This window comes from Megalobrama amblycephala, linkage group LG23, assembly GCF_018812025.1.
Source record: "Megalobrama amblycephala isolate DHTTF-2021 linkage group LG23, ASM1881202v1, whole genome shotgun sequence".
In the NCBI taxonomy this organism is placed as follows: domain Eukaryota; kingdom Metazoa; phylum Chordata; class Actinopteri; order Cypriniformes; family Xenocyprididae; genus Megalobrama; species Megalobrama amblycephala.
The window spans coordinates 24,137,278-24,152,172 of record NC_063066.1 but is presented as its reverse complement, the minus strand read 5'-3'; the positions used below and the strand labels follow the sequence as shown (position 1 = coordinate 24,152,172).

Genomic DNA, 14,895 nt, shown 5'->3' with positions numbered 1-14,895 from the left:
GGCATGTCAAAACTTCTCCAGGGCCCCGAAAATCCTCAGACCCCTGAGGGTTAAGGTACTCAGGGCGGATCTCATCCACCCCTGGTGCCTTGCCACCGAGGAGCTTATGAACTACCTCGGTGACTTCAGCTTGGGTGATGGACGAGTCCACCTCTGAGCCCTCGGCCTCTGCTTCCTCAGAGGAAGACGTGTCGGTGGGGTTGAGGAGATCCTCGAAGTATTCCTTCCACCATCCGACGATGTCCCCAGTTGAGGTAAACAGCTGCCCACCTCCACTGTAAACAGTGTTGGCAGGGCACTGCTTCCCCGTCCTGAGGCACCGGATCGTTTGGTCTTTTAAAATTATTCTAACTAATTTGTTTTGAGCCTTTTGCAATTTATCTTTCATACCTTGGGATCAACTACTATACAAAAAGGAGGTAGCATAATCAAAATGGGGTTGAATGAAGGAACCTGCCAACAATTTTAAGGAATAAATGTCCAATAAATCTGCTTGCCACGCTAAAAACCTAATTTCATTACTTATTTTTGTAAATACCGTTCTAGCCATAAAATCACCTGTTATCTATTAAACAACCCAAATAATTTACTACATTTTTTGACTCAATTGTGAATTTCATTCTAGATGCAAAGAGAATGGCAAAGAGAAAATTTTTATCTAAAAGCCATTTGGACATCTCTTGTAGCTGCAAAGTCATTGTTTTCTCCATAGGAATGATGAAACACTAAAATTGCTGGATCATCAGCATAAAGAAAAAGTTTCTCCCAACACACTGCTTTAAGGTCATTTATATATAAAAGACAAAATAAGGGACCTAAAATACTCCTTTGAGGAACTCCACAATTAATACAATTATAAAGGACTAGACAATATACTCTTAATATTGACCCTCTGGTTTCTGTCATCAAGATAGGACTGAACCCACCTAAGAGATTTCTCATCAAACCTAACTGCCTTTAACTTGTACAATAAAATTGTGTGGTTTACATAACCATCCCACAAAATTTGCCATTGTCACCTGCTTTCCTTATATTGTCAGTGATATATAATATACAAGTCTCAGATGAATGTAAAGGCCTAAAACCCGACTGTAACTCATACAAAATATTGTTTTTACTAATATATTTTTCAATCTGGTCATAGACAATTCTTTCCTTAATCTTAGACCACACAACTAACAACCCTTTTTGTATAATGGTATAACTCTAGCACTTTTAAACTCCCTTGGTAAAATGTAACATATATGATACAAAAGGAGCAATCACTCTAGCAGAGTCCCTAAAAAAATTTAGCAGGAATATTATCAATCCCAGGTGCCTTATTTAATTTTATTTCATTTATACACTTTAAATTTAATTTAAAAACTTTCGATAACTGGTCCCTCAACAAAACTCAATAGAATTTTTCTATAGTCTTTTGGGTTATCTCAAAAAATAAGCTCTGTGATCAACACAACTTTTATTAATTTTGAAGCCTAAATACAATCGCCATGGGTAAAAAGCTAAAGGTACGCTATAAACGAACTACACCATACACGACTTTAGCGTCACCACCACTAAGCTCCCAACAAGTCTTTAATTTTTTTTTAATTTAAAAAACATTTTCCCTGAAAGTTTGAGTTAAAATTGTTAAGAGCGAGATTATAAGCACAAAGAGGCTGTAAAAGCGGACTGAGCTTACACGTGATTACATTTAATGTCAACAGCCTCTGAAATTCCATTTAGCCACTTGTTAGCAACCACCTTTTTCAAGACACTTTAACAACAACTAATGATGTTGTAGAATAAAACGTGAAAGTGTCTTGAGCTTGTGCACCACAGACCTTATTTCAGCCATTTAACCAATAAACCATTAAAAAAACCCATTGACCTCAGTGCTAAAAATGCTAACTTGTTTCCAGGTTTTGGCCTATAAAAATGCACCATCCCTGCACCACTCTATATCAAGACAAAGGACAATAATGACAGATAAGAGTCACTTTGTACTCATTAATAGTGTTCGGGTGTTATACCCTTTGCAATTTCACTTGCAAAGGGTATAATGTTAAATGATTCAAAATCTTATCATCTTTCATTATTTCAAAGTTGATCAGTGGAGTATTTGCTCTTATATAATATTAAAAACTAATAGTTTATATTTACTGTATTAAAACAGTAATTCCTAATGTGGAAAGGGAATAATATGGTGCTATACCTTTCCCTTTAAGATGCCCCCAAGTTGTTCTATTGGATTAAAGCCAGGCGACAACTTGGCCAAGTCATTTTTCATTCTTTAGAAACTCTTGTATGATTTTGGCAGTGTGCTTTGGATTGTTATCATACTGGAATAGTCCTCTTCTACCAAGAAAGAGGTTGAAAGAGAGAGTTGCAACAACCTTTTATTTCACCTCCACACAGTCACAGTTCATGTAGCTCTCAATAATTCCAAACAAATCCGCACTGTCAGTCGGTTTGAATGAGTTTAAGCAGGATAGACAAAAAAGGTAAAAAAATAAAATAAAATAAAAAAACATTTTATTTGTCACATACAAGTTATATAAATACACAACAAGCAGTGAAAGGTAGATCAGGCATACTCTGTAAACTGTGCAATAAAAATAATACAAAAGAATACTCCTTCTGAGCCTCTCTATTTTAGCCATCAGTCTGTGGAAGTGTCTGATTGTAGCAGGTTGAACAGTGAATTTCCAGGGTGCATGTAGTCATTGAGGATCTTAAAAACCTGGTGTGGATGTCATGCAGAGAAGGGAGAGCAGTTCTGGAGTAGGGTGTAGTTACGGTGCTGTCTCCTCCTGAAGTCAACAACAAGCTCCTTGGTTTTGCTGACATTCAGAGAGAGACAGTTTACTTATGTATCGCACTGGTTTAAGGAGATCTGTTGTTGGGCAATAGAGTGGTGCAGGGATGATGTACATTTTTAGGCTAACACCGGAAGTTAGCATCACATTGGTTCCCTAGACAAAATGTCAATACAATTTTTTTTTCATAGGCTTTTGGGTTATCACAAAAAATAAGCTCTGTGATCAACACATCTTTTATTAATTTTGAAGCCTAAATATAATAACCATGAGGGAAAAGCTAAAGGTAGGCTATAAACTAACTACACCACAGTCCCACGACTTCAATGTCACTACCACTAAGCTGCCAACAAGTCTTTCAGTTTTTATCTAAAAAACATTATCCCTGAAAGTTTGAGTTAAAATAGTTTGCAAGAGTGTGCCTACGAGCAGAGAGATTCGTGCTCGTACGTGAATGTGCTCTCGCGTTACAATAATGTGATTTCTACATTATCATTAAAATAACAACATAGAAACTGCCTCAAATTATCTATAATAATGAGAAGAAAGTCATGTCTGAAAGCTGCAGTCGATTTTATATTGGTTAAAATAAATGGAGAATCTATTGTTTTTCCGTGGGTGCTTAGTCATTTCCGATGGTGCTTGAGCCCCTGACCACCCACAGGATCTGCACCTGGTTGGAGATGAGGCCCATCACCACCATATCATCCGCAAATTTGATAGTAGAGCAGGGTACACAAAACGCATCCTTGTGGGGCTCCTATGTGGGGTGATGTTGAAGGTGGTCTGGCCCACTCTTACTACCTGTGGTCTGCCTGAGAAAAAGTTCAGAACCCAGTCTCAGAGGGGGGCATTCAGTCCAAGGTCCCTGAGCTTGGAGACCAGTCTGTGGGGGACTATAGTGTTGAAGCCTGAACTATAGTCTATAAACAACAGCCTCAAATAATTCCCTTTATTGCTGTTGTGTGGGTGAGTGGCATGAAGTCAATGGGCCCCATTGACTTCCATAATATATATATATTATGGAAGTCAATGGGGCCTCATCAACTGTTTGGTTACCAATATTCTTCAAAATATCTTCTTTTGTGTTCAGCAGAAGAAAGAAATTCATACAAGTTTGGAACAACTTGAGGGTGAGTAAATGATGACAGAATTGTCATTTTGGGTGAACTATCCCTTTAATGTATTCAATAAAAATGTAAAAATATTATTGTTTGTGTTTTATTGGTTTAGCCAGATTGTAAATGTCTATAATTGTAGGTTAAATAAAGATTAGACCACATTTTATGTGCAATCAATGCAGATAACAGATATTTTTAAAGGGTTCACAAACTTATCCTTCCCACTAAATGCATGGTAATTCTGTCCTTGATCTCATCTGATGAAAGAATGTGCTCCCAATATTCATCAGACTTTTCATGTTTTTAGCCAAGTTTAATCTGGCATTTTTTTGTGCTGAACAAGGTTGATGTTGTGCAATGCCCTTTGCACTGTCTGAGCTGTCATGGAAACTTTGATTTGAGGGTTTGTATTAAAGGAATTAAATAATTATTAAGTATTTAAAGGATTAAGGGAATAAATAAAAGTAAAAATGGTAAAATAAGTTCTACTGCAGTTGTGAAGTAATCAACTGAAATTATTTGCAAATAATATTTTGTTTTAAAATATGCACTCGTTCACTTTTACTGATATCTGATGTGGAAAACGCAAAACGTTTCTTGTCTTGTCCTATTCAGTTATGAGTTACATGAATCAAATATGAATTATACCACATTTTACATTCAAAACAGTGACATTTCTTAAAAAGTTGAGTTGCTTGCATCCCTGGATATTACTGTCGGTCATTCAGCATTCCTCTCCTAAAATAGTTAAATATTAATGTTTAGCTGCTACTTTCCTCATCTTCTGTAAACAGTAAGCCTTCTTTAATTGGATTGGCCATCTCATTCATTTTGATATTGACGAGTGCTGTTAGACTGTTGAGACAGAGCAACCTAAAACTTTTAAAACTTTTTGTCATCCAAATAACAAACAGCTGTGCATAATGGAGTGCAGCAGAGCAGCATCATGAATATCAAATATTGAGGGACAATTTGGTCATTTCTAATTTTAGAGGAGACTTGTCTCTCTAAATGTCTGTGATGGCTATATACAGTTCCAAGAAAAAGTATGTGAACCACTTGCAGAATCTGTGAAAATGTGCAAACATTTAACAAAATAAGAGAGATCATACAAAATGCACGTTATTTTTTATTTGGTACTGTCCTGAGTAAGATATTTTACATAAAAGATGTTTACATATAATCCATAAGACAAAAAAAATAGCTGAATTTATTAAAATGACCAAGTTCAAAAGTTTGTGAACCATTGATTCTTACTGTTCTATACTGTGTGTGGTTACCTGGATGATCTACGACTGTTTTTTGCTGTGTGATGGTTGTTCACGAGTCCCTTGTTTATTCTGAGCAGTTAAACTGAGCTCTGTTCTTCAGAAAAAATCTCCAGGTCCATCATGTTTTTTTTTTTTTTTTTTTGGAGCATCAGTGAATGTTTGAACCTTTTTATGCAAAAAATGCTGGAAAACTGAAGAATCTGCAGGACCTGGAGATTTTTTCTGAAGAACAGAGCTCAGTTTAACTGCTCAGAACAAACAAGGGATTCCAGGTAACCACACACAGTATTAAGAATCAATGGTTCACATACTTATGAATGGGGTTATTTTAATAAATTCAGCTATTTTTTTTTGTCTTGTGGATTATATGTAAGAATATCTTTTATGTAGAATATCTTACTCAGGACAGTACTAAATAAAAAATAACATGCATTTTGTATTAGCTCCCTTATTTTGTTAAAATTATTAACATTTTCACAGATTCTGCAAGTGGTTCACATACTTTTTCTTGCAACTGTATCTAACATAGGCTATACTCTACATTCCATACAGTTATATGTATCATATCTTCAACATTTAAAATTTAGAATGAAGGACTGCTATACAAAGAGTCAAAAGCACATCTTAGGCCTACCTGATGCAGAGGAAGTCGCCTCTTTTCTGAGTTGCGTAGATGTTGATAGTGGAAGCTAGTGGAAGAGTTAGAGCCCTCTCTCCTTTAGTTGTGGGTTTATTTTGAAAAACGATGAATAAATATCCATTTAGTTTAGTTGGCCTGCTATTTAGCATGAGCCTCAACTATAGCGGGAACAGAACGAGAAGAGTCCTCTTGCATACTGCGATGATTTGCGAGTTAGGAGAGAATGGGTTTCTTGTTTTTTTAGCATAGTATTTAAAAATTATTTAGACATAATTTACTCATTCTACTCTCTAAAATAATAGGATACGACAAATAAAATGAGAAAATTTGAATTCTATAATTTATTTTTATTTTTAATGAACAGCTACCACAAAATCATAAATGGCTTTGGTTGCCTATGGCGATAGCCTGGTTCTGGTTATTTTATTGGAAATTGGAAATCACAAGTATACTAAATTTTGTTTAAATGATAACAGGTTTTTTAAGTTGTGTGTCAGTGATCACGTCTAGTCACTTTTGTTGTATTGAGTTTCTTCTTTGGGGCCTAAATGTTCAATATAGTTTGTCTAAGGTATTAGTTTTTGATTTTTCTAAAGAGGAAATATATTACAATACATTTGTCAGCTTAGAAATAATGCAATTATTGAGAGGTGATACAATTTTGAATCATTTGACTTTCTTAGTGATGCTTAGAAAAAAGAGACAGTAAATTACTATGGTCAAGTATTTGGTTTAATAAATAATGGCAAATGGCAAAATTACAATAAATCTGCAACATTCCAGTATAACCTCCATTGCACTCTACCACAGCTGACAAAACCTTCTGAAGATGGTCAATGTAGGCATATGTGTTGCAGGCAGTTTTTGTCAGGCAACTGCACCATAATGTCACAATGGTCTGAAGAAGCATGTCTTTAAACCACTAAATTATTGTTTTGCGAGTCACTCACAAAATTGAGAAGATTAACAGCCACTGTAAACCCTAACTCAAAATAATTAATTGGTTTGAGTAGGGCAATCTCTAATTAAACAAATTAGTTTAATCAAATTAAAGTATTTAGAACTTTCTTTTTCTTTTGAGTTCACAATACTGAAAATTTTTAATTTAATTTAATTTTAATTTTAATTGTTTCATTGCTTTGAGTTTCATGAACTTGTTTCTTTTATTTCTATTTCCCATCATGCTTTGCCATGACACTCTAAAGGCAGAATAACTGCTAAATTTAAGTGTTAAATAATGTTTTTTTTTTTTCTTCTTTTTCGTGTAATATTAATGTTAAGTGGGGGGTTTAGTAGTGTTTAATGCTTTGCTATTCCAATTTAAAATAGTTTCTGTTATATGGGTTTTTTTGGGGGGTTACCAACATGGTGACGAGTGGACCATGACCTTAGTTTGATAAAAGGTATATGATAAATCTTCTATATTGCCATACTCTTTTAGTTTTATCAAAACATTGTGTTACCAATTAGAATCTGCTGAATTAGCTAGTTATAGATATCTAAATTTCCAGTACTAAAAATATGTTGTGATTACATGATAATTTTAAGTTAAATGTTTGTTAACTTACTAAAAAATTTCAAGTTAAGAGCAATTAAAATGTATGAGTACAAAATTGAAATCTGCCAGTTCTGCTTACTTAATCTTTGAATTACTTAACTTAAAAAATTGGTGTAATTGATTACTTCAATTTTTTTGAGTTTCCGGTCTTCGGTCACTTCTGACCTGATAATTTTACGTTTTGAATTTAAAAAAAAAAAATCACAGCTTCATCAGAATTGTACGAAACATACTTTTATGTACTTTATTTAAAAGTTACTTTTATGACACTTGGAATGTGAACACACACATGCACACAGACAAAACTGAGGGCATGATTCGAACAGGCTAAGTGGTTGTAAAAAATAAAAATCACACTCATATGTGATATAGACATATCCACTCACACACAGATGCACACACACACCCCTATGAACCACAGAGCAAAGTGTTGAGAATATATGAAATCCATTCAATAATTCAGTCATAATGCAGAAACAGCTTACAGCAGTGAAGGGGTGTCACAGGGTGACACTCTAAAACATCAAGGGTCCAAAACAGACACACATTGTAAATGAATGGGAAATCTGCAACAAACAGCGATGAAAAGTGAGAAGCGAGTGCTGTCTCTTGGGTTTGTCAGTGCACTTGGAAGCTCAGGCTTGTTCCTTTTCCTTATGATTACTGTTCCTTCCTTTTGTTGCTGTTCACTGACATTTTACAAAAAAATAGATATGTTAATTGAAAAATGTTTACATAAAGCGTTATGATTGAATGAATTGCATTATTATTAAATTCTGAATCAAAAAATAGGTAACAAAGTGCTTCCTTGCATTCTCTTTCTAAAACAATGACTGTGATCATAATGCATAAATTAACCCTTCAAGTCACTATTTCTAAAAAAATAACTAAAACTTGACAAAAAGTAACAAAAATCGTTGAGATGGTTTAAATATATATTAAAATCTTCCACCTAATAAAAATATTTATATCTAAAAACAACTAGGCTTTATAGAGAGCTATACAGGCAACCAGTGGTTACACCATGGTATTACGTTTTCTTTCTCTACTCTAAACAGATGCCATTAATCTGCCTTCAAAAAATTGGATTTTAAAGGCCTAAACTCTATTTTAACCTGAAATACTGCATTAATTTAAAAAATAATTTTAAAAAATGTAATACAGTTTTTTTTTTTGTATTATTTATTTATAAAAAATATATTACTTAACAAAATGTATTACAATGATTTTACAGAAAAAATAGGTTACATTTCAGGAGTTCAGTCACTTTTGACCGCTAAGACCACCAGTGTGACTCCCAAATAAGGACCGCACAAAAGCCTCTAAACATTCCCCCCCAGTTGACAGTGATTAGATACATTTATCTGATGTGAGCATGTTGCATTCCTTATGTAAATGATAAATAATATCCAGGTAAATCTGTGTATTTGTTTTAATAATTATACTATCTATAAGTAGTATATACTATTAGTAGCTGAAGTAGGTTAGTCAGTTGATTTGTCAGTTGCGTCTTGTAAGATGTTGTTTAAAGTAAAAACACCATCCTTGTTTCCTTGTTTCAGTCCATTTCAATATAAAAGTCTTTGCGACTGACTGACTCACTCATAAAGACCGTCTTTACTACCATTTACGTATTAATATATTAATGTATGTATTAATGTAACTTTCACTGAAGTCGAAGTCACTAACTGACTCTTTCTCAATGCCAAAAAAAGAGTAAAAAGTAAAAAACAGACTTTCTCTGTAAAAAATCTCTTTCAAGCATAGCCTACACACATACTGTATAGTACAGACACACACTCGCACAGAAAAGTTTTGTCTGCACTGCTCTGACGAATTTATCAGTAAAATAGTTTAGCAACTTAAAAGATACATGACTCACCAGCGAGGTAATAACTGGCAGTTCTTCAGTCAGATAAACTCTCATTTATAAATAGGTTAGCTCCTGTCCTTGATTGAATAAAACACAGCTATGACCGCTTCACCCAACGGTTCTGTGTATCACTAAACAACACCCTTAGCAACCACTCTTAGCAACATAAACTGTATGTTCTCAATTGATATTGTTCATTGAAGCTTACTGTATTATGTAGAAGAGTATTGTGAGAAAGAGATCAAGTGAGCGAGTTAATTACCTGTATTCAGATTTAGCATTTTCCTTCAGGTCAGTCCTATGTTCATAATAAAAAATCTGTTTAAATGTCCGATGTATTATCTTTTAACAGTTAAGGGGTTTTCCCATGACTGACAGCACTAGTCAAAGCAAGCGTCGTTTACAGGTTTGCATATAGAGTGTTTGTATTCCCTGTGCGATTTACAGTTTTTTTTCAATTGCTAACATACTTTTGTCCATTCTGTAGTCACATTTTCAAAACTCTAAACACATTTTGCAGAACATCCGTCTGTTGTGGCCATACCATTAACACAATTCATGTCATTTTCACACGAAATGCAGTCAATTAACACATTTCTTAAATGTTTAAATTTTATTTTCATGTAAGCTTACCTCATACCAAAATTATGGATCTTTCTCATCTTATTTGCAAATGTTTAAACACAGCAAGTCAGAAATGAAGACCCAATGTTCCAATCATTAAATATAGGATAAAACCTGTACTTTTGCAACAACAGCAGCTCAAAAGTATTGAAAAAATATATAAAACAAATACTGAAACAATTGATAAGCATTTTTAATTAGCAGATCACTGAAATATTGAGAAATAGCAGATTCCAATCTCAGTTGGAGGCATAGTCAGGTGTTCAATTTCTTTCCATCACATGGACATACACAGTAAAATAGGACTTTGAATCGGATTTGTTCAGTGGATGAAGAACAACACAGAGGAGCAGAGAGAAAATAATATCTGGGTGAGGGAGAGGAACAGATGAAGGAGGAGAGGAGAAGTTGGATCAGGACAAGGGAGAAGAAGAGGTAGAGGAGAGGAGGAAGAATGTGTGCTGGACTGCATCTCTGTTTTTTTCACTTACACGTGGAACCTATGAAAGCTTATTTCTGCCATGAATAGAAAACAAAAAAAGGTAATTATGTTTTTTTATCTCACAATTCTGACTTTTTAAACTCAATTCCTATAGTTTATATATCACAATTCTGAGGAAAAAAAGTCAGAATTGTGAGATGTAAACTCACAATTACAAAATAATAAATAAATAGAATTGTGAGATAAAAAGTCACAATTACGTTTTGTACTTTTTTTTATTCTATGGGGAAAAAAAGCTTCAACAGTAACCAAAGACCATGTATGGTGGATTTGTTGTTGATCAATGGGAGCAATTTCATGTTTTCATTTCAGTAAAAGCTTTGTGTAAAGCTTTTACTACTACGATTCCACTACCACTAGCTACCAAGGGGACACCATCCCACCCTCTATGGGGGCAACATCAACACCACACACCCAACCCCAGAAAGAGATTTCAACCAAGAGGACACTGAGGTCCTGCATAGGGGACTCATCTGACCAGTAGTTGCCCTGAGCAATTCTGTTACTTTTTTCTTCTCTTTTTCTACTGCACATTCTATAAAATAATGACTCACTTCTGTTGCCAAGAATGCACACATTCAACACTCAACCAAACATATAGAATGGCTTACATGCATTACTCTATTACTGCAGTAAAAGGAAACTGAATTATAAAAATGATGGATTTCATATTTTCTCCAGTTACAACCGAAACATGACAAGTAATGCAGTTTTCATAATGTCATCAACTGTTAGTATTTTGACAGTCATTGCACTTTGATTGACTATATGTTCATGTTGGATAGAAAACTAGTGTTAGTGTTTGACAGAACGACTCGATTTTGAATCAGGTTTGCTGTGTTTTGATAGAGTTAGTTTGTGTTGAAAAAGATTTTTAGCATTTTGAAATGTAGAGTTTGTGTTTATATAACAAAATATGGTTTTGGGCAGAAAATTAACTATTTGGCTAATTGTGTGATGTAGGTGTGTTGCTGTGTTAAGAGTTTAGAAAAAGTACTTTAAGTATTGCTAAACGCTTGTTAGCTATTGAAAAAAACTGTAATGTAAAATGAGGAATCTTATTTTTGCGGCATTTTTACATTTTTGTATTCCCATAGAAATTGCAGTGTTGCTGTGTACAAAAAAACAGTGCAAAATTAAAACAGTACGAGGAACATAACACAAAATTTCTTTTGTCTCTTTCTTGCATGCTGGGTCTTTTTCAGCAAGTTTCTTTGTCTCCCTTGCTGATGTGCCGGGTCTCTTTTGTGTAATGTAATAAAATTAAACATTTCAGGGAAATTTGTATATGATACTGTATGCTTCTGCATGACATCCACACCAGTTGCAGGGATGTGTAGGTATTGCCAGATTGTTGACAATCATAACATACTTCTTAAACTAGGGATGCACAATATTATCATCCAATAAAGGCTTAAAATAAAATAATTGGCATTGATCCGATATGGAAAAAATTATGTTGATATGTCTTGCTGAGAAGATATTGTGTTGATTTTGTGCCTGCTATAAGTCACATGTGGGCAAGGAGTGCTAGCGATAAAATCACATAAGCAGTGTGGTCATTCTTGAACTGAACTTTTGCATGTATAGTGATTAGATTCACTGTTTGGATTGCTGTTTGGATTGAACTTGTAAATGCGAATACAGAAAAATGCATCCGATGTGCGATACCCTATGATGATCAATCTCGACTCTGTAGCACGTGTAGCGCCTCTAAAGCCTCAGTTATACCAAAGTCCCTTTCAAGGAAAGTCTGTTCACTTGGCGGCCATATTTGCAATGCCTTCAGGCAGCTATTTCAGGCATCCAAGATCAAATCCTATCTGTTTGAATAGGGGAATCCTGAAATCTCAAAAACTGCTTGGCGAACTCACAATTAAATATTTCAAATCACTAACAAAATCTGACATGAACTGTCCTATAAATGTTGTTTCTTATGCTCAAATAGCGTTAAAAAAGGCTTATTTTTCAGGCTAGACGAGCCAATGCACATGCGCAGTCCTAAGTGCAAGTCTCAGGTTTCGATGGGAACCGGAGCCTCTAACAGCAGCTGCAGTGACGCAATGACAATCAGCGATTGGCTCTTTTACTTAGAAGGCGGGACGTATTCTGCCATAATTGTGTTGCAGTTTCTCCCATTCATAACTAATAGGAGTGAACTGTCTTTCTATATTTATATTCTTTGGTTATACTTTCCATGTGCGCGAGTGCACGAAGGTCCACCTGACGTAAAAATTAGGCTTGTTCCAGATGCATCAGTGCCGCACGGACCAATCGCATATGACATTAAAGTACCGCGAGAGTGATTCAAAAGCATAAGGAGTCGCATACTTTCCAGTCACTCACACGGTACTTTGATGTTACATGCGATCGGTCTGCGCAGCACCGATGAATCTCAAACAAGCCTCCTGTCATCGGAGGGTGTACGCGGAGGCTCTTTGCGGACATCCGCATGCCTTCCATTTTTTTTGTGACTGTGCATACTTGTCACTAGGCTGCAAAAGCACCAACTGTGCATGCACTGGAAGAACAACATTGAATTTGAAGAGAGGCTGAGTGAAGTCCGTTGCTACTCGCACCTCTACAATCCGTTGTTGAAATAATATAAAGACAGCCAGATGTGCAATAATAATGATGTCAAGTCAAGTCACCTTTATTTATATAGCACGTTTTACAATGCAGATTGTGTCAAAGCAGCTTTACAATAATAACTGGTAAATAATTTTGGCTGCACAGCAGCTCTTAAAGAAAATGGTGTCAGTATCCAGCTTAAGTAAATTCAGTAATGATTCATTCTGTTGTAAAAATCAATAGTTATTTGGTTAATTTATCTACATTGAACAAAATTATAAATGCAACCCTTTTGTTTTTGCCCCTATTTTTCATGAGCTGAACTCAAAGATCTAAGACTTTTTCTATGTACACAAAAGGCCTATTTCTCTCAAATATTGTTCACAAATCTGTCTAAATCTGTGTTAGTGAGCACTTCTCCTTTGCCAAGATAATCCATCCACCTTACAGGTATGCCATATCAAGATGCTGATTAGACAGCATGATTATTGCACAGGTGTGCCTTAGGCTGGCCACAATAAAAGGGCACTCTAAAATGTGCAGTTTTATCACATAGCACAATGCCACAGATGTCGCAAGTTTTGAGGGAGCATGCAATTGGCATGCTGACTACAGGAATGTCCACCAGAGCTGTTGCCCATGAATTGAATGTTCATTTCTCTACCATAAGCCGTTTCCAAAGGCGTTTCAGAGAATTTGGCAGTACATCCAACCGCCTTACAACCGCAGACCACGTGTAACCACACCAGCCCAGGACTTCCACATCCAGCATCTTCACTCCCAAGATTGTCTGAGACCAGCAACCTGGACAGCTGCTGCAACAATCAGTTTGCATAACCAAAGAATTTCTGCACAAACTGTCAGAAACCGTCTCAGGGAAGCTCATCTGCATGCTCGTCATCCTCATCGGGATCTCGACCTGACTGCAGTTCGTTGTCGTAACCGACTTGAGTGGGCAAATGCTCACATTCGATGGCGTCTGGCACTTTGGAGAGGTGTTTTCTTCATGGATGAATCCCGGTTTTCACTGTATAGGGTAGATGGCAGACTGCGTGTATGGCGCCGTGTGGGTGAGTGGTTTGCTGATGTCAACGTTGTGGACAGAGTGGCCCATGGTGGCGGTGGGGTTATGGTATGGGCAAGTGTATGTTATGTACAACGAACACAGGTGCATTTTATTGATGGTATTTTGAATGCACAGAGATACCGTGATGAGATCCTGAGGCCCATTGTTGTGCCATTCATCCATGACCATCACCTCATGTTGCATCTGTCACGTAATGCACACAAACAAGATGTTAGGATCCAAGCGCAGCTTTAATGGGATAATCCAACACGTAATCCACAAACAGGCAAGAGTCAAAATCCACAGAGCAGTCCAAACAGAAAACAAAGAAACAAACAGAAACCAGAGATACAAAGTTCACGTAACATAAAACAACGAACCACAAACAAAGGCAGAAACAACTGACTATAAATAGACAGACACTAATGATGAAACACAAAACAGCTGGTGCAATGAAGGGATAATGAGTCCGGGAAGTGGGTTATGGGAAATGCAGTTCACAAGTTGGGTGAGGAACAGTCCGGGTTGGAGTGCCCTCTAGAGGCAGACAAGGGCACTCCCAGTAATGATCATGACATTACCCCCCCTCAAAGGAGCGGCTACCAGACGCTCCACCAGACAAAAAAAACAAAATCACAAAAAACTCAGGAGGGAGGTGGACTGGAGGAGGATCAGGGGGAGGGATGGCGGGCCAAGTCCGGGGTCCCGACCGATACCAGTGCGGTGCTGGCGGAACTGACCAGGCGGGTTCCTGAGGGCCTGGAGTCCTGGCTGATTGCCAGGGCAGCACTGGAGGAACTAACCAGGCGGGTTCCCGAGGGTCTGGAGTCCTGGCCGAGTGCCAGGGCGGTGTTGAAGGAACAGACCAGGC

General features: G+C 36.4%; 1 protein-coding gene across 4 annotated transcripts in view; it reads left to right on the top strand.

The window, feature by feature from the left end:
* The window catches only part of LOC125258680 (activin receptor type-1C), a 109,407-nt gene that overhangs the window by 8,492 nt on the left and 86,020 nt on the right, over positions 1-14,895 (top strand). For 2 of the 4 annotated variants that reach the window (XM_048175645.1, XM_048175642.1), the window contains exon 2: positions 3,892-3,931. The exons of 1 other annotated variant lie outside the window; for it this stretch is intronic. In XM_048175645.1, coding sequence (XP_048031602.1) covers positions 3,892-3,931 — 40 coding nt within the window. The remainder of the gene's footprint in view (positions 1-3,891; positions 3,932-14,895) is intronic. One more of the 4 variants, XM_048175643.1, reaches the window with a different exon arrangement.